Source organism: Diuraphis noxia, unplaced genomic scaffold (assembly GCF_037042655.1).
Source record: "Diuraphis noxia isolate RWA-SAM2 unplaced genomic scaffold, SU_Dnox_SAM2 contig0004, whole genome shotgun sequence".
NCBI classification, from domain to species: Eukaryota; Metazoa; Arthropoda; class Insecta; order Hemiptera; family Aphididae; genus Diuraphis; species Diuraphis noxia.
Genome location: NW_028301714.1, coordinates 67,594,734 through 67,622,192, shown reverse-complemented (window position 1 = coordinate 67,622,192; position 27,459 = coordinate 67,594,734). Strand labels below are relative to the sequence as shown.

The window sequence follows — 27,459 nt, the reverse complement described above, 5'->3', positions numbered from 1 at the left end:
TCAGACATAAATACTCACATTTATTAGTTAATTACAAGATAATTAATGCTCATTCAAGTCAATGGTTACACATTAACGGAGGACATGAAACATACAATAAAAAAATGAAATATAAATATATATATATATATATATATTATATATTACGTTTTTTTTTTAACAATACTACTATATTATTGAATAAATAATTTTAAAAAAATCAGGCTTTTCAAAGGAATAATAAGAAAAAATCACACATGATTTTTTTATGTTAGTAGCTGAGAAGATCACAAAATATAGATATAATTTTAAATGTCTTCATTGATTTTAGTTAATTTACAAATCATTAATAAGTTGTGTGGAATTTAATTCTAATTTAATATACCGAATATAATATGATTTCCACTAATGTAGAAATAAATGTTTAGACATATGGATATGATAAAACTTATTGAATATAGTTTGATATTGTACAATTTATTATAGTTATAATTATTATTTATAGTTAAAAATAGCTGAGGAAAAATAATAGTAGTTCCTCATTTGTAAGATCTATACAGTCTACGTCATAATCTGATGTTTATCTGTCACACAATGACTAGTTTAACATTATATTGCCACAAAAAAAAAAAAATAATAATAAAAAAATATAGTGTATTTAACAATTTCTGAGTTCAAAAATTATGTTCAGATTTAGACTGAACATTATTCTTAAAGACTAATCGCAATAAATCTATATTTTTCTTATTTGTATCGGTTAAATATTTACAAGGAATTTTAGAAGGCAAATTAGAACATAAGAATGTATCTATGAGCTATTATCTAGTCTTTAAATAACAAATTTCAAACTACTTTATAACTTAACTGGGAATAAAAAAATTTTATTTACTAAACATAAAAATAATAATTGATCACAATGAATAAATAAGGCAGTATTATGAAGGAATGATGTTCTTTTTTTTTGAGCCCGATGGCAAAGTAAAATTGTTTTATTTTAATTGTAATATATATTTGTGTTTAACAAAAAAAATCTTATTTTAATGACAAAGAGAGCAATCAACTAGATTAATACATTTGGAATCAATGTTCAAGTCAACTAAGTATTTTTAATTTTACATCAAAGAAAAATAGGGTCACAACTCTTCAATCGTAGTCAGTTCTCAATTTAAAAGGTTATTATGTAATGGATTAAGTTTTGTATAGTTGATGAGTTTATGATGACTGAGATTCAGGTGGAGCTCTGTAATTAAAAAAAAATATATATATATAATATATAGGTGTTTATTATACTACAGCAATTAAAATGGTTAGGTTGTAGATAGTTGTAAATAGTTGTAGAAGATACAAATTGCATTTATCCGTCCATAAACTAAAATGGATACATTTTTTGATACAATTGATATAATTTAGAGTTTTATACTTTTAAATAATTTGATTAATTTTTAATATATTTTTTTTATAATCAATAACATTAAGTGCCATTATAAGTGTTTTACATCTAATGTTTGAAATTAATGATCCCTTGTGTATCACATACTGTTGACAATTAAATAGACAATTTGGAATTAAACAATATATAATATAGGTACACATAATTTTTAATATTTAAATTTTAAATTTTAAATGTTAGGAGGTTCTATGGAGGATAAACATCAAGAATATTTCAAAGCACATAAAAGCAGTATTTTTTTAGCATTACAACTTCAGAGCAATGATATTATTTAAATAAGCTTGTCTCATCTAATAATATGCTTAGTTGACAAAAAAAAAAAAAAAAATTATCATTATAAACCTATTGAACTGGTGACTCTTAGTCAACTACATTTGGATAATTAATTGTAAAAAAAAAAAATGATACTTAATTAGTGCATATTATACAAAGGTTTTTAAATTTTTCAATTAATATGTATTCAAAATTTAGCCCAAATTTGAAGATGCAAAGAGCAATATTAAGTTCTATTGATATCACAAATGATGGGAATGGCTTAGAGACAAATTGCGGATAAAAACAAAATATTTTTTATCATTGTCCATTTGTGTCTATTTTATATACAATATTCAATAATGAAAAGTAAAATTAATTACTTACCCTGGTGGTCCAGAAGGGCCAGGATAGTAATATGGCGGTGGGCGTTCATATTCAGATGAGATCGGATTTTGATAATGAGGTGGTCCACCATTTGGGAAGTCCCAGGTAGGCCTTAAAATATAATTACATAAATGATTAATGCAACTTATAATTGGAAAAGTATTATTAAAATAGACATACACTAATATTAGTTGTTACATACATAGTGTAGTCAAACAGCTTTACGTATTTAACGTATTGTGGCTACAAGATTACAATTTACAATTAGGGTTTACTAATGGTATTGAATGCTTAAATCAAAACACTTAATATGTATTATACAAATTAATACTGTATGTAGTATTTATTTTATTTATGCATAACATAGTCAGTTTATGCTTCACACAATCAATACAGTTTTTTGTTTTGAAGTGGTATATTGATTTATTAAATGGACAATATTTGAGTTCTCTAGTCAGTTTTCTGAGTTTTCTCTCATTAATTTTATTGCAACATGCAAAGCATTTTTAAATTGTAATACTATCACTGATATTTTAAACCTATAATCCAAAAACAAATCGTACACCGAAGCAATAAAAACCTGAAATTTGCCATCAGTATGGATTTATAATGATTTATAATTAATTTAATGCAATAAATAATTATTATTATCTTCATTATTCATTATCAATTTCTCTATTAATATAATTTTCAACTATAATCACTACAAGTTACAACTACACTTTATTATTGTGTACAACACAGCATATTTCAAGTTATGAATGTAATATTGGTATTGTTTCAGTTATTCTAAAATATTAATTTGTAATTGGTCAATTTACTCCAATAGAATTAATAATTACAAAAACTGTATCGATTGCTTTGAATTTAAATGTTTTGTCATGTTAATAAGACAAACAAGTACAAGCATAATATCTTTTTGATTATGATTTGTTACTCAATAGAATTCAACAGAATATCTTACAATATAACATACTTAGGCTGTGCTTCAGGTATGCCACCTGAAGGGCTTGTAGTAGGCACTACAATGTTAGCTCGTCCAAGATGTGCACTATAATCAACTGAACCGCCATGTCCAGGATGACGACTTTCGTTAGCTGATGTGTTAACAGCAATTTCTGGGTTGGACATATTCTCGTAGCCAATAGGTATATTTGATGATCGATTTCCACATGGAGCAGTAGTCACTTTTTTACGTGGTTTATTTCGTGCGTTTTTTTTCTTGTTGTTTGAGCTAAATATACAATAACATATTTTTGAATTTAAGATATATCAATTAAATTTAAACAATAAAATATTTTACCTTGCTAATGGAATATTTTCACGGTCTGTGTATGCATCATATAAGTATTCTCTATAATATGATAATAAACATGAATTAAAATTTAAATAAGTTCATAGAAAAAACACCAATACTTACGCTTCCACTAATGGCCCTGGGTAAGGATCTGATTTCTGGTATAGGGAAGCCAATTTCACACAAAGAATTATAATGGGCATGAAGAGAATTGAACAAATGCCGACACTCATCCAAAAACCATTCTAAAATATTGAAATAAATAAATAATATTATCAATATTTAAATATGGTTTAAAATATTGTACACAGTAAAATCTATCAATGATGAAATTGTTTATCAGTAGACACTAGTAAACACTCCCAAGAATATTAATAATAGGTAAATGTACTCTATTATTAAAAATGAAGAAAGTATGCATATGAAATGTAAATATTTACTTTACTATGTTATGAGTATTGTAACTGGTCACAATAAATTATGCATTATTTGCACATAATGTCTAGGTAGCAGATTTGTATGTATTAATAAAATTATTTCAGGGTCATTCAATTTTAAATAAGCTTCAGATATATTCCTAAATTACTGAAAGACATTTTTTAATGTTTTTTTTATTGTAAGTATATATATTCATGTTTTAGTGATTTTCTATTAAGCATGTATTTTGATTAATATGTATCGAAATATTTTGAGGACAATTATTTATATATAGAATTTACAATGAAGTATGTAGGTACTTTTTTAAATTTTAGCCACAATATATTTTTGTATTTTATATTATCAAATAAATTCTTTTACACTAATATTTTTAATACCTACATGATGATATCGACTACAAAGATAGATTGTATTAGAGAGTATAAATCTGATTCCTAATAATATCATTTTAAAATATAAAAAAAATCTTTTTACAGACATTTATTCTGCCAAGGAATTTAAAAATATCCTACAACACTGAATAATATCATAAATTTTAGCGAGTTGTCCATAAATAAAAATTTCAACTGCACATAGTTTTAAACTCACATAAGGATTAAGTATTTTTTGGCATCCAGCAACAATAGTAGCATTATAAGCCTGTGACATAGGCCAGCATTTACCAACATCTTCTCTAATTTGGTTTACGATTCTTTGTAAATATTGATCAATGTGTTTGTTAAATTCTTCTCCGAATTCTTTTGCTAACTGAAAAACATTAGAACATATTATTACTACTAACAACAGTATTTATAACTTAGTATTTTGTGAAAGTTTTATAAAATAAAAACACAAATCCACAAAATATAAATTAGTGTAAATAAATATATTTATATTTTGCTTAAATTAATATATGTTAGCAAAACAGTAAATCAAGCCAAAATAGCCAGCATTACTTACTTTTGTCACAATTGTTGGCCCTTCATTATATAAATATTTTTGAGCTTGTTCAACTTCAATCAGAAGATGTTCAACAGCATGCCGTAATGAAGAATGATTAAAACGTAAATGTTCTTGAAGCTGATTAGCAGTGGATTCTAATCGTTGACTTATATCTAACATCAATGCCACTTGTTGTCCCTGATGTACTTTTAAATACATTGCTTGGTTGGTCAGGGAAAATTTAACCTAAAAATATATGATGTTCTTTCAGTTAATATTTTATAGAATTTTTTTATTTTATATTATTAATTAAGTATTAAACGTGCAAGGACTGTTACAATAGACAGCAAAATTTAAATCATTGTGATAATGAATGACAAAGTAAGAATATAATATAATAATAATAAAAATAATAATAATAATAATAATGATAATAATAATATTAATAGTAGTTATCATATACATATAAGGAAATATGTTTATGGAAAATGGTAGAAATAATAAACAATACAAAATAATTATTGAAATAAACATAGCGTGTTTAAGTGTTAAGAATTAAATAATTAAAATACTATTAGAATGAGTCTAAATTTAGTGAGCTGAACACACAAATTTTAAATTTAGTAACAGTTTGCATTAATCTATTGAGGAGTGTTATTTGCAAAGTTAGTAACTTGTTGGCTTAAACAAAAAGTGTTTGTCGATCGCGTGTTAAAAGTGGGAGTGGAAGGTTAAATGACTTAAGAAATCTGGACGATCAACATTACCATTTAGAAGCTTATACCGGAAACATAAGCCAAGACTTATATGTCTGATGTATTCCAACGTCTGGAGGTTTAAAATAGATAGTAGTGGATTGCAAGTTGTGTGAGGTTCTCTAGGTATTGAGCATTTAAATGACATGTAGCGTAAGAATTTATGTTGTAATTTTTCCAAATTTCTTTTTCGCCTGTTTGGTAGGGAGACCATACAATAGAACCATATTCACAGATAGGTTGTATTAATGAACAGTAAATCGATTTTAGAGTAAGTTAATCAGTTAAGTTTGTACAACTATGATTAATAGGAACCTGATAATTGATGTAATTTATTAATAATCATCTAAATATGAAAATCAAATTTTAGCTTTAGGTAAAATAATAAACCAAGCTCTTTAATAGGACCAGTAGAACATAGAAGAGTTAAACCATTTATAAAGAAATTATAGTTAGTAGTCAATCTAATCTAGATATAGTGAGTCATTATCTGACATTTATTAATATTAAGTGATAAACAATTTTTAGTGCACCAATCAAATAGAATATTCAACTCATATTGAATTAAGTAATTTAATCAAAACATATACCTCTGATTTTGACATTGGCAATTGAGATGCTGTTTGGTTTAGTGCATCAGCAAGTTGAACCAAATCAATTGATGTTATTTTTTCACCAAGCTATAATCATACAGACAAATATTATTACATTTTTGGGTTAAAAAGAAATGAAATAAACTTTAATGAAAACTTACAACATGGGTGTATGCTGGAAAATTGATACTGGATAGAGGTGATTTAGACAACTTTATCAATTGTTTCTCTGCCTCAGGAGTCAAAATTACAATTTCTCCTTCTAATTTTATTTTTGATACTAATTGATCAATATGTTCATCGATACCAAAAGAAGTAGGATATTCTAAAACTTTGTTCAGATCAATCAGTCTCTCCATTTTTAAAACTTGGAACAAACTCATGTTACGATGGCAATCTCTGTAAATAAATAAAATTATTATTAAAATATTACAGTACTCGAATTTATGTTAATTAGTTATTATTTATCAATATTATTTACCGAATTATAGAACTAATATTAAAATCAGTATTGCTTGGAGTCGGCCTTACATAAGGTTTCTGTTGGGTATCTAATTTATGTATTGCAGACACATCATACAGACGATTTACTATGTTTAAAACCCTCGAAGGTGTAGGGTTTTGCAATGGTTCACATATAATACGATCAGTAGTTACACCAGTAACAAAATAAAACAAAGCAATGATCATCAAAAATGCAGATGATAAAAACATTAACCATACAGCCCTGTAACACACAATATTAAGACAATCAATATACATACTTATTATTACAATTTAGGAGACATACATCATCAAATAAGAAGCGCCTGTTCCTTTATTACAACAATCATCTTGATGATATCCACCTTCTGGTCGGCTACCACAAAATCCACAGAATAATCCAAGAGTTAGACACATCAAAATCAAAAATAGCGTAATAGCTACACCCAAACAAACATAATACCTACAAACAAAACAAATTTTAATATATTGATATTTTTAGTATAAAAATTAGTAAAGTATAAATTAATTTACCGATAAGGTGAAAATTCTTTTAATACGCCTTCTCCTTGTTCTGTTGGAGAATATGAGTTGGCAATAGTAGAATCTACACGATCTAGAACTCTATCCACTTTTACACAATTTTCTTTGATTGCATTTCCAACTTTTCGAATATTTAGTTTTATTTCTGGGATATTATCATTGACAGCATTCTGTATAATTGTTTTCACCTTTTCAAACTGTTGCTGACCCTTCATGACTTCTTCTTCAATGTCAGCGGTAATAAAATCAGATATATTCTTCAGGGTAGCTGTTACATTTGGCAACTAAGGAAAAAAATTTATCTTAAGTAACAATAAATGGTCATCTGAATTTTTGTTAAATTTGAAACTAATTTATAATATATAAATGTATTTTTTTCTGAAACATTATAACAGACACAAAATTCAAGCATTTTATAACCTACCTTTGGAAGATCATTGTCTAATATCTATCCATGGTAAGCAAACAAAATAAGATTTCAATGTTTAGTAGTTAAAAAATAATTTTTATATATTGGCATATTTAGTTACCTGACTAAAGTTTGCTTCCAAAGAAAGATCCTGGATATTAAAACGATTTAAAATATCACGACAAGTACGTTCAAAACGACATGACTCCAATTTTTTCATAATAATTGATCGGCATTCCTTTAAAGCTAAATAAATCAAATAATCATTCACAAAAGGCCTTTTTCTTCAAGTGTTAAAAATAATATAGGATCATACCAGCATCTAATTGCAAAGCTGTTTCCTGTAATTGACGAGTTAATGAATCAACATTAGAAAGATCTTGTTTGATGAGCCCCAGTCCATTTACGACAGCAGTTAAATTGGATAAAACTGATGCTTTAGAAACTTCACCAAGTTTTTTTTTTACAATTTCACCGCTAGCTGTAACATTAATTTATTATTTATATACATGTTATATTATACTTAAAATGTTTTAAAAACTTAAAAATTTTTTTTACCTTCCAATATATTTGATAGTGTTTCTTCCAACTCGTCAAAGTTCACAACTAATAGATTATCAACTTCCTGCAAATATAGACAATTTACAACACATCATATAAACAAAATAATATATAAATATAATTCAATGAAACATCCATAAAACGAACTCCCATTTAACATGATTTTCTGTTTAACGAAATCCACAACAATACTCATTTTTTGTTGTTTCTATGAGATTTCGTTATATGAAAGTTTTACTGTCTGTATATAGAAATATGATATTTAAAATTTTTATTTTTAGAAGAATAAACAGGTATTTCTTACTTTTTTTGTATTATTTATAAATAGTCTGGTATCATTTAAAGATTTCTTAATATTTGTTGGTAACTCATTAACACCGTCTTCTAAATATTCATTACTCACAAATGTACAAACAACGCCAAATCTAAAACAAAATAGTTCATTAATGACAAAGCATAAATGTATGTAAGCTCAAATGCATTAAAAAATAATATGGCTATATTTTAGAATTGCTTAAAAACAACTATCTCTTAATCGAGATCTTGTCTTAAATTTCAAGTGCATTGGTCAACCATAATTTTTTTTTAAAACATTTACAGAAAAAAAAACTAAATAAATTGAATTAAATGCTTATAAATAGATTAAAATTTATCTGAATATTTTAAAATTGAAAAAGATAATTTGATAAACAGTGATAAATAAAAAAACTAAAAAAAAGAAAATCTCTGGTATCTACAGCATTTTTTAACTAAAACAAATTAAGAATTTCGATTTTCGATTTTGTTTAAAACTTCATGGTTTGTTGTTAAGATTAACGTGTTTCCAAATTTTTGTTTTTGGCTTTCCCGATGATATGTAAAAGTAGGCAATGCGAGTTTTAACTTTCGGTCACAAAGTACCGACTAGACCGAATTTACTACCAACAACCGCCATCGGTGTAAAACATCATTTAATCGCACGTTGTAGTTTTCATGCCAATACATTCATCGCACCTCTCCTCAGAATAACTAAGAGATGACGTATGTTTATCTAGTTTGATCGTGTACAAATAATTAAAGTGTTGAGATACACGCCATATTTTGATATCTCGCATTATTATAACCCGGGAAAGTTACATGGGCGTATAAAGTATGAATGGACGACTCACGATATTAGTATAGTAAGCCCAGCTAGTATCATGCCATAAAACTGTCTCTTGCAAGAATCGTATTTGGCGTCAAATGGTTGAGACCGGGAGCCACAACCTCCAGTGCAACGGCAACAGCATAAAGTCAGACCAATCAGCGGCATTAAAACAGCGAACACCAATCCGGCAACCAACACGGTAGCACTTGCCCAGTAATGGCTTACCAATATCGGCCATTCGTGAGACAAATAATCTATTTGAATTGTATTATCGCCTTCGACATCGATGAATCCTGAAAATAAACAACAACACAATATTGCATTAATAAAATGCTATAATATTATGCGATATTGTATAGCACGTATAGGTTTCGTATTTCGTCATATTAAACACTAAACAAAATGTAATCGGTCCAACTGTCGATACCGGCATTTTGTTGTTCGTGACACAAAGTGTTTTTCACACTTATCATCGTCGTCTACATTAAAATATTTTATCCACAAAATGTATTTTGGAGATTCTTCGTTTCGAGGAAGTACACTCTAAACTATTGTGATTTAACTATAATTAAAAACATAGTATTTTTATTAATAGTAAGAAATTCGATTTAAAAAATATTATGACTGCCACACGTGACCAGGTTCGATACTACCTATCATGAACAAACAACTAATAGCGTACAATATTTGATAACGACTGAAACACTAGTTTTTTACAATTTTGTGTAATAACCCAGCTATATTTGTTTTTCTGTGATTTATAATTATTAAGACTCCAAAATAACGTCGCTTGATACTATTGTAATTTTAAGCCGTAATACGAATTTTTACCTGTAGAATGATTACAAAGAAATGCCCTATTTATCTATGACTAGGAATACCGTTTTTATAGGCCACAAAATAATTAAATTGTCATTCAAATAATTTTACATTACAATCCAAATAACACATATAATACCTTAATTTGTAATCGTTACAACAACGACGAGTATTCAATAATTTTATTATACACTTGTATTTGTTTTAGTAAACCTTGAACCATCAGTATAATGTATTGTTCGGTTCTGTTATTTCGGTTCAAACAGTTCCGTACAATCCTGAGAACTAGAGTTCAGACAAAATGTTTTGATATAATTATTATAAGTACCTACCTAATTATGATTTTTGTAAATTTCATATATGCGTACATTTACCAACAAATTTTCAAACGATACATTTTGCACACTTAAAGGAACGATATCATAATATTATGAGAGGAGTAATCATACTATTACAATATTAATGCGCAAATCTCATACAACAGCAGAGCAGAATACCAAATGCCGTAACCTTGAAACGAACGCACAAGGATTATTATTTTATTTTCCTCTCGTTTTGTCACACCGCGTGCACTGCACACGCGTCATCGTGATATTGTACGCGACAGACTTACGAAAAAATCCCGGATGCATGGTCCGAAGCATAAACCTACATCGATGTTCAGTGTATTTACCTACCTACGGGTGTTTGATTGCCATGGGTGTTATTTTCCATTGGAATTCATTCACGACTGCGCTCAATGACGACATTGAACAACATTATAATTATTAACGCAACTATAACAATAGTAATATTGTAACGTCGTGTGTTTGGTTTAGGTAATATATTTTGAACCTATCATTAGGTGGACAATTTGATCATATTGGCTAATTAGATACAATATTAGTACACAAACTCAGAAGTCAGAAATAGATTTGAATTCCGTTTTGGATTCGAGAGGGACGGGAGTTCTCATTCGAATGAAGAAGTTAGTGCCAACACGTCAAATTAAATGTATTCGAAAACCTATTGTCTTAAAGTATACTTAAAAAATTAAACTCGTGACATTTTGAATCCACGCATAGGTAATTAACGTGTTCAACACGTCTTGTACTCTTGTACACCTAACGGGGATTTTTATCACTTACCGTGCTAGAGACGGACAGTGTAAAGTAAGTTATCGCAAGTATGCAACATGAATGTTTTGTATAATAGGCAAAGTCGATCAGTGGCGGCGCAACTACAATTTTTTTTTTTTTTTTGAGGGGATATATCAAGTTCGAATTATTATAATTAGAAAAAACCGTATCGCTCCATGGTGTCGTTTTTAAAATATTGAAAAAGAATATTATATTATATTGTGTTGCGCCGAAGCATTAATACGTTAATCAATTGCACCTGAATGCCAGATCTATAACTTGTAAAATTAGAAAGTAAATTTGTGATTTCGATATAGATACTTGACCTATTATGAAATGTGTTGGTAAAATTGTTTCGATATATTTTTAACTTAAAAACTAGTATTAGATTTGTTGTTATACACAAGCAATTCACTCAAATATTAAAATTAACGAATCTCAATGTGAACAACTGAATGTAAATTTGCTAAGTTATAATGTAGTTCAACCATATTATTGTTGCAGTGATGACATTCTTAACTCGATAGGCTATTATAAACCCTATTACAGTTTGATAGTTAGTTTTACTCACGGCTGTGGCGCTTATGGCTTATGGTATAGGTTTAGTATCATAATTCATAACCAGTTTGGAGAACTTGAAATTTTTTTTTGGGGGGGGGGCAAGTCTAATATTCCATCCACCCACCCAAAAGCCCATTAAAGTATATATATTTATATTTATTATTTACTGCCACATTTTTAAATAGCTGTCGTAGTCAATTCTAAATTACTATAACTTAAAAGTTTCATAACGAATTATTACCCGATGGCCATTATACCTATCACCAACCCATCCATCAGCCTTTAGAAAAAACTAGGTGTTAACCGCCATATTTCGATTACCCTCTTAGCCACGTCGTCCGCATTACTAACTATCCAAGCCGTTGCATAATATATATATATAAGTTGATAACACACGATTGTTCTGTACATTTAGATAATATAATCGTATAACGGTACAATTTACATTTTCCAAATAGGTACCTCAACAATATGTATTGAATAGCCCAATAATTGGCAATTTGAATTGATAAACGATAATATTATAACAATATAATAACATTTCGGGATGTGCTGTAGGGGGGAACCGATACACTTAAAACATTTCAATCACCCCTTCCCCCCTCCAGGCCACGTCACTGATGTCGACTGCTCCACACTCCCACGCGTATCACATCATATAATCACACAACGATCGGATCGATTGACTTACATTTTGTTTCAGCGGTCGAGGGCACACCTGCACTACCGCAAGCGCAATCGTGAAAGTTGATACACGCAAAACGTACACACAGGTACGGAGAATCGATTTTCCCGGGAAACGCCGAGCACAATACATCGTTGTTCATAATATTATAACGATCAATCGTCCGAGTAAATCTACACAGTACACGCATACACTTATACTTTCTACCTATATTATATACATAACTTCTTCGACGAACGGCCCAATTTTTAACCTCCTGCACATATATTATGCAGTCCTGCCCGTGGTGAGGTGTCGGAGGAGCGTGTTTGTATGTGCGAGAAATTGTGCACAGACAAAAAAAAAGAAAAACTACAACATACAATTAACTGAATTATCCATTCGAAAATTACGTTATTTTGTCATGCAAATAACGGTCACGGGTAAATTGGCAACGCACGTTTAAATGATGGAAAAAAAAAAATTACCACCGCCGCGCCAGCGAGTGAGAAAACTATTCCAGGCAGAAAGGTACTTGAACTCAACAATATACGCCAAAAACATTTTATAAATTATTTGATATAAAAATAAATACATAATTATTAATTACCAAAACAAACAAAAAAAAAAAACACAAGAGGGAACAAGAAAAACAAAATATACGGTAATTAAAATTTCTGTGATGTGATCTGCAATATTTGATCCTCATCTGACCTCTACGCATAAAGTTACATACCAACGTACAATCGCATCAGTTTAGATTTTATGTTCGTCGAAATAACGACTTTTTTAATAGCACTAAAAAGTCAGGTTTCCTTATTATGTCTACGGTAACGAGAATGGACTTCAAACACAACATTATTCAATGCGAAAATGTATTATTTTGTTTGTTAATTATACTGATAAATAATTTCCGTATAATCGATTAAGGTTTATTTTTAAAACGATTATTAATTTATACTTTAAAAGTTTATTTTTATATTGTAACGAATAATAACTATTACCTAGGTATTCTAGTGATGTAACACAAATACCGAGATACACATGGCAGTGAATAAGTAAAATGTAAATAAGTAACTTATTGATTTCATAAATAAAATAACATTTAATTTCAGACACCTCAATATTTATTGTTTCACTTTTATTAATTTATCAACAAATTGTTTTTACTACATAATATTATGAATGCTTACATTAATTTGTTTCTTTTACTGCAGAATCAACATAAATTTAAATAAATGCTGAACACGAATACTAACTCAAAAGCTTTAATTTATAAATCTTTGCATCGAATAAGTTTTAAAGTAACGTTATTTACAGTTTTTGATAACTATTGAAAAGAAATTCAGTTATTCGCATTAAACAACAATACAATGTATAATATTATATTGTTATTTGTTTCGATCATTATGAAATAGTTGTTAATATGTTTATACAGTTTACTCTCTTCTAATAATTAATATCATATAACTCTATGTTTTCTGGCAACTAAATTATATTATCATTCATAACAATACTTGTATGTATCATGCAAAATTCACGCAAGTATAATTTATACTACGCAATAGTGATTACCGCATAACTTTTATTTTAATGATACACAAATATGAACATATCATTCGGACGTATGAAAAATAGTATTTGAAGTTGCATCATGATTTGAAATGTTGTTTTCAAGCTTTAGTCATGATAATATGAAAATATTTAAATGAGTCATAATCCATACTATTTATTTTATTAAAATACGAATACCTAACTGGTTGAAACTTAATTTGACTAAACCATAATCCAGTTATATTGTTTTACTATTAGTCAGATTATAATATTTCAAATTTAGCTATTTTTTTTAGAGCATATTTGTATAATTTTAAGAGCATTTAAATCCGGGCCCTAATTATGAGTATTAGTAGAGCGATTTGTTTAACATTGATGAAAACGAGAGCGTAATTTATTTCAAGAAATAAAACGTAATGATTTAAATTCTGTTAACCGCAGTATTGTTATCTTTGACATTGGCTGATAAAAAAACATTTATCTAATTCTAAATTATATATTTTAACTGTTAAGATCAATGACAAGGACAAGTATGAATACAAAAATATAAACAAATCCTTTTGAAATTAATCAGCATGTTTAAAATACATAGGTCACGGGGATATTAACTGAATATCAAATTTGCATAAATCACGTTTGTCATTCAGATTCCAATAGTAATACACCTCAAATTTAATTTTAAAAACTTAAATCATAACCTATACAGTATACACGTTTTAATACTTTTCAAATAACAAACATATATATTATTATTTTTGTAATGTGGATTTGTTAGTTATAAGTTTGTTGAACTAAATAAACAACTGTATTATTTAGTATGACCATTATTATCAATACTATGATCGAAATGAAACACATAAGAAACAATTGTAATTATTTTAATTAAGTAACACGGTTTGGCGCGATATATAAATGTGTATAAATATATTATACGGAATAATAATGGCACATATTAGGATTGCCCAGTGCGATACAAAGAAATAGAGTTCGTTATACCCGATGAGTCATTTGATAACTCCAACGACCCGTTACAAGTACGGGCCAGTCTCCTCTATTATTCTATACTATGTAGCATAATATTATTATGTACGGTCACCGCCAAGCTACATACTAGATTATTTTACTACGGTCAAAATCCACAAACTCACACACGCATACGCACATATACACGGCGCAATTACTAAAATATGTCAAAAGAAAAAAAAATCATGCTTATCGCATTCATCTTTAGAGTTCACGTTTGAAAGGTTCACCAAGTAAACGAGCAACATTCATCCGTATGCTAATGACACACCACGCTAAGTAAAACAGCAACATAATGCAATGATATACCGTCCGTAGAAATATCATGGTAAATATTTCTACGACCATTTAATCTTTACAAACAATCCAAAAACACAAAATTGACTTCTAGAGATTATGGTTTGGTTTTTTCAATATTATAATAACTATACACTATGCCAATAAGTAGGCCATGACGACGGGAATCAAATCGTCATCAATATAAATCTATCGAGTTTATAGATTTATGTTAATTATTTATGTAGTATAAACGATAAAGTCACGAAGAGTTTTTTTTTTGGTTATATGATTGATGCTCTTATACCTATATCACATTGTATAGTGTAGCAGTACAAATAAGTATTAAAATACCTACTTAGGATCTATTTGATAACCTTTTCCTACTAGAAAAGGGATAGATTGAACGGATTAAACTAGAAAAACAAACGGAACAACATAAGGCGGCTTTTCGATTTTTTTAGATACGATTTCATGACGTACCGTACGCAAGTACATACTAAACTATTATACTCGTGTAAATGTGTAATGTTTCGTAACATTTGTTACCATACAATATCATTGTACCGAAACAATATTGTTCTGGTGTCACGTGACTTTAGTGGGACAAAATGAAAAACAAATAGAAAATGGCATATATGTTGCATACTAGGTTGCATTGGGTTTTGTTCTCGGGCGGTGTTATATACGTGGAAAAAAATCAAACGATTAGATTATAGCTATATGTAGTTCGTACAGCCAATAGTGACGGCTGCTGCAGCTGGTACCGTACGCAATTTTCTTCCGTTAAACGAGTTCAATTGATAGACGAGACAAAAAAATAACATGTCAAGTGTATAATATTATTATAGTAGTGGTCTGCCGTTAGAAATTGACAGTGTCGAGCAGAATCCGGTTTTCTAAACATACGCGCTACCGATGCTGGACAAATAAACTACCGTGCAGAGTAAAATATGAGGAAAAAAATTAAAAAAAGCCGCCGTTAAAAACATTATAGTTAATACATAGTTGTACATGAACAGAGAGCAGAAGTCATGTTCTCGGGGCTCAATATGTAATTAATTGATTACAGGGAACAAATCTGCGGATATACAATATGTACACTGTTATTTAATTATTATTGTTGAATGTCACCGTAAATATAGTGGCAACGGAGAACTATCGAAGAAAAGAATTATCTAAATCCACCATCCACTCGATTTACACAGAAGTAATGTAGATAAGGAAACTTGTTTTGAATAACGACTTGTAAATAATAATATGATAAATAACTTCGAATCTAATCACTTATAGGTGTATTTGTGTGACGATAATGTTCTGAAAGCAAACGAACGTAATAATCGAAAAATTACAATGACAATTATTTAGTTGAATACGGTGTGCTAATTCTAGTAAAAGTAAAAAATAAGCCAAACCCTATTCATGACATTAAAAATGTACCATCATAGTCTTGTGTAAATCTGTGACAACGCAATATTTTTACTACTGGCCTATTGCTTATCATTAACAGATTGGAACAAACGTATAATCATTAGTCATCATTCGCGTTCTCAGTTTATACTCGGCGTGTGAAAATCCGCGATTTTTAAGAAACAATAATGAGAATTTCACTCACCTTTATTATTTAGGTCTAAAGTTTCAATTGCAACATTTACAATAATTACTATGCATTTAGACGTATAACTGAATTTTAGCGTATGACGTCATTTAAGTTAATGCCAAAATTTTTACTTGAATATTAGAGAATAATCGTTTAAGATGAAAAATGCGAAATATATAAATGGTGAACTTAAAATATCAGAAATTGTGTACCATGTCAGACATGCCCGTCAACGTGTTGTAACCAGTGGTGCCAAAGTCTAAAATTTTACCTATGACATTAAACACCTCCACATACAATTTTGACAAACCACTTATTTCTTAAAATTACCTTATTATACACCAAGTATAGTTTTTATGTAATATTATTGACTTATAGTTCACAATTAATCTACCTATAGTAATATATCTTATACAATTATCATAATAAACTTAGAATGACAAAGATAATACCTGCCTACTAAAATCACCTATGAAAATTGTCATAGGTAAATAGTAAATATATATTTATCCCTCAGTTACTTGTAGAATGGATTAAAAAAAAGTAATTTAAAATTAAAATCTCGATTAAAATTGTATTTAACAAAAAAATCTAAAATTGTTAAATAACTTTAACACAATTTCAAATAAAATCTAACATGACAATAATTTATCATCATTTTTAATATTTGGAATCTTTTTTTTTTTTTAATTAACTTATTTATGTAGTAGGTGTTTCTGTGCGTTTAAAAAGAAACATTTATAGGTATTGATGGTAATTTTCAAAAACTTTATAGCTAAAACATAACTGCAGAGTATAGTAATTATAACAATTGACATAATTCATAGGTATAATTGTATATAAATTTATTACACTCAATAGTAAATTAAATGCGACTACAGTCTAAATTGGTTACAATTATGTTGAAGGGGACTGATGTAGTGATGTCTGATTTCGTTTTAGTCCCCGTTTATGCTGGTGGGTCGTAAAAGAGTATAGACAAAAATATTCAATAGACAACATTTACGTTTTTTTTTAAAAATCATAATCTTCAGCTAATAATCTATTATTAAACATACTGTTTTTAAAATTGTACGTTATCTACTGTGAGTTGAGTAGCATCATTTTTAGATTGCAGCTGAAATCATCGAAAATATTCGTTAAAAAGTCCAAACTATAAACTATTAAACGATATTATACTTTCCCGAATAAAAAATATTCACAAAAATGGATAAATCTACAGCTTAAAAAAATACGAGTGGACTATAGGTATATATACATAAATGAAGCAAATAATATAAAATACGTTCTGCGTTCTTCAGGGCAGTGTTCAAATTATTATTTAGCTAAGCCACAGCAAAAATTTTATTTCTATTCATTTGAATGGTAGAAATAACTTGAAGAATACTCAAAAAGTCATAAGGCGAACGAATTCAAATAGAAATCATTTATATACATTATGACCTTATGTATGTCGAACTCCGAGCACCATCAGCCAGGTCAACTCAAAACGATGTGTTCACGGCTGGTCACAAGATAAGCTATGTCAACTATACGTGTGTTACGTACTTTTTATAATATTTTTATGCTAAAATAGTTATTATAAACAGAAAGATTTAAGTAAATAATATATATATTTTTTTTTTTTAATTTAAAAGTTTTCAAATATTTTGTAATATTAATTATTGTAACTTGAACACACTGAACTAAATATTTTTAGCATTTAGATCAATGCTTGTCCAGTGATTTCATTATTATCATGATTTGTTATAATGTAACAAGTATAATATTTTTATTATTTTTATTTTTAATCAACTTTATTATAACAGTATTGTTGTATTTCAACAACTTTATTTATTAGAAGAAAACAAAAAATAAAAACTTGAACGAATAATGGATTATAATGAAATAAAACAGGAAGTGCATAATACTGAGTATAAAATATATGAAAGTAATTAATATTTGATACACCGGTACACGGAGGGCAAGCGGGATGCAAATACATACAATATGGGTACAACTGTACAAGGAGTAAACGTTCAATCTCATATGTATTTATTTACATGGGTTTTAACTTAAACACGCGTATCCATCCGATTAAATGCACGTTTAATAGGGACCTCTATACCTTAAGTATGACGTCTTTACATCCATGACGAGTGATGAATTATGACGTAAACAAATTGCATTTATTTGTATTATAGAAACGCACAAAAAATTGATAAAAAAATAAAATAGTAGACTAAAAACTATATTGTTATTTTCATAACATAATTATAATAATTTATAGTATTATGCAACTCTGAAAATCAAACAAATTTTAGACAATAAATATGTTTATGAAGGACTCTATAGCGAGACGTAACGCCGATTACGACTAAAAATTATAAGTTATAAGTTTATAAATAGTATAATATTATGATATAATAGAACATATTTTATAATAAATGGTAATTAACACTTTATAATATTACCTATATTATTATATTTTATTGTATTATCATACATCGAAATATTTATGAGCTTATGAGCTTATGAGTTTTATGAGCTTACATAACGATTGTATACCAATTTTTTTAATTATAAATCCAGACTCCAAGACACTTGTCTTATAATGTTTAAAACAGCTAATCAAGGTTAATGTCGTTGGTTATTCCAGGAAAAAAATGCATGGAATTGAAATGCATATTTCGAACATTTCCGAAAAAACTAACAATTTTAAAATGTTCAGAACTTGCTTTAAAATTAAAATAATTTAAAAATCATACGTAGAGCTTTGCCTGGATAATCTTTAAATATGACAATAGTTAAGATCAGTATACACTATAGCATTAAAAAATAAAGTAAAATCGTTTCTTCTGGACTTCGCTATTTCATATACGTCAGTTACACCGAGACAACATAATACGCGAGATTTCCATTTAATATTTTAATTAATAAAACGATTTTAATCATAACTACATTTATTTTCTTAAAGATTTTTTAAGCATTAATTGGCTTACACGTGTTATTTCAGATTTATTATTTAAACACCTTTATGCATTCTGACTGAAATATTTTTAAATTATACTGTGCTGTAGTTTGTACTGTTTTATTTTTAAAATTTATTTATTGTAATTCCAATCATTTGTTGTGCCCTATTATAAAATAAGATTGTTCAGATTTTATGATATAGTTTTTACCGTGCATCATAAGTTTTACACAGTCTTCCTTCTGTATATATAGAAGAAAAATCAATTAAAATTTAGGACACCGAAACAGGCGTTGAAGATGTTGAAAATTGAATTTTCTTTAGTTATTTCTAGGGGTATAAAGTTTATACTATAAACTGCAAGTTAGATTACAGACAACCCACAAACATAGAATATTTATTATTGATTTCTTATCTTTCAAATGTCAATAACAGCCGCGGATTTAAACTTTATTCGAGCTAGTTAGCTCTCTTCTGAATCGTTTCTCGAACTCAGTGATTTGCATCATTGCTTTCATTTTTTTTTTTCTAGTTGTTTATAAATAATAATTCAACACGATATTGTGGTGAAGTGAGCGAAGCGGGACCAGTGCCCAATACCCATTCACCATATCCTGTCCGGTTTTTTTCCGTTAAAATTGGGTAGTATAATATAATAGTAACATAATAATCGCACAGGACGTACGTATACCGTAAGTAATTTTACGAATGTACTATTCTTATAGTAAGCCATGAAGTATGGAATTCGATTTAGAACGGTGCGGATAATTGAGCATTTTAAAATTGATGGACGATATTTTAATCATAAAGACAACATCCGATGCTGGTAAAAAAATGTGTTATTTTAATTTCAAACAACACCGAAATTCGATTATCCTAAATGCCTTCGGACGAACAGCAACAAAAAGGTTATAAAAAAAAAAAAATAATAACTTTTTTAATCAAAAAAATGTGGACATAATAAAAGTTCAAACTGCGAACACTAAGATCCGGTGTATCCACATTCTACGGTGTGTTGTGAATTATTTTCTTTGCAGTGTTACCAGCAAACGTATATTGTACACACACTCAGTCACATTCGTACGAAACTGATGAAGTTCGTCAGTCGTCATTCATAATATTTCATTCCGACGTGGCAAAATATTTCGAACATTTCCAGTGGATCATTATCATTCATCATTACTGATATAATTTATCCGCAGCTGATAATAAGTATTTTGTTTATTAAAATTGATTAATAATTGTTTTTAAATTATATTCGCCTATGGCACAATTTACGTGCAGAACCATTATCAACATAACATACACTTTATCACAAGACATTTCAACCCGCTACCCAAATATTCATCGATTTAATAACATCATTTACTGTTTAGTAGTTTGTGAGATATTTAATCGTCGTTACATTGAATATTTCGTAGTTTAATGTTCGATTTAAATCAGTAAAAGTAGATAATCACATTTTGGAAATCACCAATATAGTGACGCACAAACAGTCCAGCCTTCAGATATAATCTATATTCTTTAGTATTACTAATATCACAGAACATTAGAAGACCGATATCAGGGTATATCATCATTTCATAATAATGTGTATTTTATTCGCGTTATTTTAAACAATTTTTATTCTTATTTTCCGTTTTAATGAAAGTCTAAAGTTCATAAACACGAATCAAAAAAGCTTCACTATAAATAATCAAACAAATGGGATATAGGTATCATAGATAACTAGCGAAATATATAAATAATATTGCACAATTCGACCTATTCAACCCATTAGTGAATAATAGATATCAGCTGCATCGTATAATCAGTTGAAAAGTGGAACTATATAATATTGATACATACACTTGTGGAGTGCAGTCAATATTTGAGCTTAGTACAAGACACGACCACATAATTCATATCACACAGCCAAAATGACGGATGAACAATTAATTGGAGTGATTGATGTCGAATCTGAAATTGTCAAATTCTCCGTACTCAACCACGGCGGAAGTATTGTGTTGGATTCATACAGATCTATCGAACTAATAAAACCATACCCTGGATGGGTTGAAGTAGATGCTGAAAATATTTGGAATGCATTGTGTGCTACTATTAACGAGGTAATAGATAAACTAAAATTAAAAAATTTATCTAAAGATAACATTAAGATAATTGGGATTATAAATGAAAGAGATACTGTATTAGCATGGGATATTGAATCAAGCAAACCGCTCTGTAATGCGATTCATTACACTGATACTCGTACAGACACCATCATCCAAGACTGTATATCAAATTGCCCAAAAGAACTTTATGATATTGAAGATGCGACTGGTTCAAAAGTAACATCAATGTTCAGTGGAATTAAATTAAAATGGATAATTAATAATACACATATAATAAAACAATCGACTAATATGAAGAATATTAAATTTGGAACATTAGATACTTGGATAGTTTGGAAGCTTACTAAAGGTAATTTATATGTGACGGACATTACTAATGCTTCTCGGACATTATTAATGAATTTAAAAACTTTGGAGTGGTCTCCAGATGCTTGTCGAGTTTTTAATGTTCCAATTTCCTTACTTCCAACAATTAAAAGTTCATCTGAACACTATGGAACTATAGAAGAAACACATTTAAAAGGAATAGCAATCGGATCAATATTTGCCGATCATCAAGCTGCTTTGTATGGATTACATTTCGATAAACCTGGTCAAATAATGAGTAATTATGGTGATAGTTGTACAGTATCTTGTATAATAGGAACAGAATTCAAAAGGTCTAATAATGGATTAATCACAACAGTAGCATACAAAATTGATAAAGAACCAGCAGTTTATGCTTTTGAAGGTTGGACATCAGTCGGTGGAAAAGCAATAGAATGGCTCAAGAAAAATATGAAAATTGTTGACAATGATGCAGAAATAGAAACATTAAATATAGATGCAAGTGATGTATATTTTGTACCTGCTTTTAATGGATTAGCAGCACCACATTGGAAACCAGATGCCAGAGGTATTATATGTGGTATGACTCATTTTACTAACAAAAAACATATAATTCGAGCCGCATTAGAAGCATTCTGCTTTCATACCAAAGATGTATGTGTAGCATTTGAAAAGGATACAAATATAGTTCCATCTCAGTTGTTTGTAGATGGTCTTTACTCTATATACAATAATATATTAAGTTATCAAGCTGATATTTTGGGAGTAGATGTAATAAGCTCACAAATGACAGACGACATGGCAATATATGGTTCAGCTAAAGCAGCTGCAAGAGTCATAAATATTGTACTAGGAAGTCATGAGTGGTCACTTAAAATATTAAAACCAACAACCACAGAAGAAGAACAAAAAAATCGGTACTCAAAATGGTTAAAAGCTATAAGGCGCAGTACTGGTATATCAAAACCATCACAACAAAATCAAACAATAGTTAATCGTAATAATTTTAGTTCAAGCTTTTTATCCACCGCATACTTAATGGCTATGATGGGTATGATGGTTTTTTCTGATAGGAATTAATATTTTGTTAAAAAATATGCAATTGTTGATATAGTTACCTAAATAAAAACTATTGTATTATAACTATTATTATAATTTTGTGAATTCTTTTAGTAGGTTAATTTATGTTATTATATTAGCTGATCAATTGTTTATTAATGTGTAAAAAAATACTAATTATGTATTAGAATTAGTTCAATTGTATAGAATTTAGATAGAAACAATTCTTAAACATAGGTAGGTAGTACCTACACAAATTATTTTGTAATACATTTTAAATTATTATTTATTTATTGTTATTTACATTATTTAAAATGCTTATAGGAAAAAGCCAACATTATTATATTGTAAAAATAGTAATAAGACAAGTATCTATCCTTAATTAGCTTGTAAAATGTAAATAATAATACTAAAAAAAAAAAATTGTAGAGTGTAAATAATATAGAATATACATATTATGTACTTATTTAGAAAATGAAAAAAATAAATATTTTTTCCTTTATAAAATATGAATATCGTGTTCACATATTTAATTATTTGAATAACCATTATGGAATTCAATAGATACTTATGAGTTATAAGTTTAAATAATAATTTTTTTTTTTGTAATATATTACTGGACAGTGGAAACTGATATTAGAAATAAATATTGATATACTATTAATATATTATAATATTTAATAAATAGCATGACATCTCAATAGTCAGTAAATAACTAATAAATGTGTATCAACTATTTCTAAATATTTAATCAACCAAGGTATGCATTGGACTTAGCATAATACTGGTAATAACAGGGATTATAATAATCTACAAATATTTTTTATAGTATTTGATGAGGGAGAGAACAATCTAAATATATATAATTGATATCTTGATTGATATAGTGGTAGAGGAGTAGTATTGTTGACATAGAACTTTCTTTGTTGTTGGTAAGTTAATTTAATATTATATATATATATATATATATATTTATACATATAGGTGTATACTTTTATATAATCATTTCTTGATATCGTATATTGTTAAACAGATACACTGAGGAACCAATCAAAATTTCTAAAATGTAGGTTAAGTACGTAAAATTATCATTTTTAACTATATTTATTTATACATTTTATTTAAAAATTCTAATTTTGACTTATTGTACTGAATATCATGGTTACAAAAAAAAAAAAAGGAACAACGTACCAAAAGAATATAATAGAGAAACATTAAACCTACCTAACCTACTTTTACTATGATTCATCAATAAGTGTCAAAATAATTAAATAATTTTTTTTTTATTGGATTAAATTATTTGTAATACCTGGATATTTAAAATACCTACATAAGATCAATTTTTTTAAAAATCTTAATTAAACTTGCCTATCTATCCTATAGAGTATAGATATTTAATTCAAAGCATAAGTAATAATTACAATAATGATATTGATTTATAGATGTTCATGAAGAAAAAAAATGCCAAGGTCTGGTTCAGACAACCATAGTAATTTCTCAACCATAAAATTAATGTTATGTAAACTGATACTATCATATTTCAATTACCTTTTTCTGTTCCGGGGAGTTAATAAAAAAATGAGATTAAAAATGATAATATTACTACCTATCTCTCAGGTACTTACTAACAAGTAACAATATGTATATCTATATAAAACGCCATTAACTGTAATAAATATTTAATATTATTTCTAATTATTCAAATTTAGATAGGTAATATCGGAGATTATATATTACAATACATTTTTGTATAGAATACAGTAACATTAGATCAATAAATTACTTCTACCTCGTAAATTTTAATCATGTTAATAAAATATTTCATCTAGGTACCTAAGTATATTGTGTGGGCTACTCAGTAGTAAAAATAACTTTATATTATTAATAACTCAATAACTAGATACTCAAAATCTAACGAATCATATTTAACATACCTAATGAAATAGGTACTACACTGTTGTCTGTTGGATAAATAATGAATATATTACAGGTATGTATTTTTAAATTTTTTTTTTAAATACCAATGTACAATTAAACACAATTTTAGTGAATTGTCAACATTCTTTTATGAACATAATAATTTTAAATAAACACAATTTTAAACTAATGTAACCTGGTACCTAGTCGATGTTCTGATTAAAGAAAAAAAAAACAATGAAAAACTGTGACCTTTTAACAGTTCTAACAACTACCTACTTACACATCAAAATATTATGCTACTCAAGTAATTGATTTATTTAAAGTGCATAGAGAAATAGTACATAGAATAAACACTTGAAATTAATTTTCAGTCTGTAAGAAATCAATGAGACTTGAGACGTATAGAATACTATTCTAACCTTACACATTATTAATTGTACTCTAAACAATATTAATTAGTAAAAATAAACGTAAAATATTATTCCGTTGGCAATGTTGCAGGTTTTCATTGATCATTGGTTAGTTATTTTTGGCAGATTTATCTTACCCCCCACTTGTAAAATAAAAAAGATTACTAAGCTACACCTCAGATAAATAAGTACACGGCTACAGTTTGCACAGTTAACTCGACCATGTGCACATTCACATCGTATACTAAAGGATCGCTTAACTTTTTTGAAATATGTGTTTGAACGAATTCGCTCTAGTGCCAGCGGACAAACGGTTAGGCCGGGTTCACTCAACCGTCGAGTCATGGTCGTTTTGAAAGAAGGCATATAGATTGGCCATACCTCGGACCACACACGATGTCGGTATTGAGTTAAAAAGGCAGATCTGAGCACAACTGCACGCGACATCCGCAGAGTGATCCCGGCTTAACCCGTATCAAAACGGTGTCGATGGACACGCTACAAGTAAACCTCACCTTCGGGGAAAGCCTGGTCGCTCAGTATGTATTGAATGAACTTGTTGGTGATGAAGTACAAATGTCCCATGCCGGCCGCCTGGAACTTGGTGGTGCTGATGTACGCCGTGGACACGTTCGGGCTGCTGAACTGCACCTGCTCGTACGGCATGACGTTGTGCAAATGCTCGGTGACGCCTTCCATGAGCCTGAGCTGCGGCTTTGGCTTGGCGAAGTTCTTCAGCCAGTTGCCCTCGGACCGCGCGGCCAACTGCAACAGCAGAGCCACGCACACCACCCACCGGCCGCCACTGGACATCGCGGTGGCCGACGAACACGACACGCACGCTGCGGTATTATACTCGCGGGTATCCCCGTCGGTCGGTCGTTACACTCGCGGACACATGTCGGGCCGACGTCGAGTTCGAGTTGTCTGCCTATTTAGAGTCAAATAGTTAAAACTCGCGATGAGTACACGTTCCCGGTGGGGAGGGGGGGAAGGAGAGGGGTCGAAGGACACAGCGGCCGTTGGACGGATGACGGAGAACGCAGATTTTGTGCGAGCGTGCGTGTTTTATTGTTTTAAATTATTATTATTAGTTATGATGGCAAAATATTGATACAAACTCCTGAGATATCAGCTGCTGAGTGGTTCCGGCCTGCAGGGTCGGCAGGGGATAAGTGCGAACAGGTAAACAAAGGAATTATGTTACACGCACTCTAGCGGACACTGCGCCGGGGGCCGACGGATTGATATTTTTTTGTATTCTTACAACAATAACAACACACGGCCTAGTATCAGTATTAAATCGCTTTGTAATTAATTATTGTACTGGAGACAGAATAAAAAAAAATAAAAAAAATAAACCGTGTCGTAAACGGAACAAACGATGGACGTGTTAGAAGAATTGCCGGTTCTCAAACACGATTGCCGTTTACTACTACTGCTGCTGCTGCAATGGCGCGCGGTGGCCGTCGTCGCGATCACGTTCTGAGCGGCGTACGCTGCGCACGGAGTCACGTTGCACTGGGCACTCTCGGTGCACTACCACGGCGAATCGCGTTTTCGCTGTGCGTACCGCGTACAATGTGACGGACGGAAACGTCGAGCGACGGACCGACGGCAGCGAACAATATTAGTCTTAGCCAGCAGCTAGTAGCCATTCGCCGTACGGCCGTGCCCGGAACAGGTTGTCGGCGTTCGCTCGCCGCTCGGTGGGAATGCTTGTGTTGGTATGGAGTGGAAGGTCCCCCTCACCCTCCCCCCCCAGCAGATCGATACGGACGACCGGAGCGCCGCGTAGCGGTCAGCCGCCGTCAAACGGGTACACGACCCGCAGTCTCACGGACGACCGAATTTCCCCCCTCGACCGACA

At 29.6% G+C, this 27,459-nt stretch overlaps 1 protein-coding gene across 3 annotated transcripts; it reads right to left on the bottom strand.

Moving 5' to 3' along the window:
* On the bottom strand, positions 1–27,290 carry LOC107168311 (prominin-1-A). Of its 3 annotated transcripts, XM_089225725.1 has the most exons (19): positions 26,105–27,287; positions 9,217–9,487; positions 8,373–8,493; positions 8,066–8,132; positions 7,824–7,988; positions 7,629–7,753; positions 7,523–7,546; positions 7,090–7,382; positions 6,863–7,018; positions 6,554–6,799; positions 6,234–6,471; positions 6,070–6,159; positions 4,743–4,970; positions 4,392–4,550; positions 3,489–3,610; positions 3,372–3,422; positions 3,045–3,302; positions 2,069–2,179; positions 1–1,219 (listed from the first exon to the last, which is right to left on the bottom strand). In XM_089225725.1, exons 1-19 carry the CDS (start codon positions 26,400–26,402, stop codon positions 1,192–1,194), a joined length of 3,051 nt encoding a protein of 1,016 aa, XP_089081851.1. In that variant the 5' UTR covers positions 26,403–27,287; the 3' UTR covers positions 1–1,191. The 3 variants fall into 3 exon arrangements, with proteins under 3 accessions (XP_089081851.1, XP_089081853.1, XP_089081852.1); XM_089225727.1 differs by lacking the exon at positions 2,069–2,179 and having other exon boundaries at positions 26,105–27,290; XM_089225726.1 differs by lacking the exon at positions 7,523–7,546 and having other exon boundaries at positions 26,105–27,286.
* Positions 27,291–27,459: the final 169 nt, after the last annotated feature.

Bases quoted from the DNA above. Each gene is read 5' to 3' on its own strand.
- LOC107168311 (XM_089225725.1), bottom strand. From the start codon at position 26,402: ATGTCCAGTGGCGGCCGGTGGGTGGTGTGCGTGGCTCTGCTGTTGCAG. The intron at 6,160-6,233 runs GTAAGTTTTCAT...GTATGATTATAG, and splicing joins TTCCAGCATACACCCATGTT to CTTGGTGAAAAAATAACATC. The intron at 4,551-4,742 runs GTAAGTAATGCT...AATGTTTTTCAG, and splicing joins GGCCAACAATTGTGACAAAA to TTAGCAAAAGAATTCGGAGA.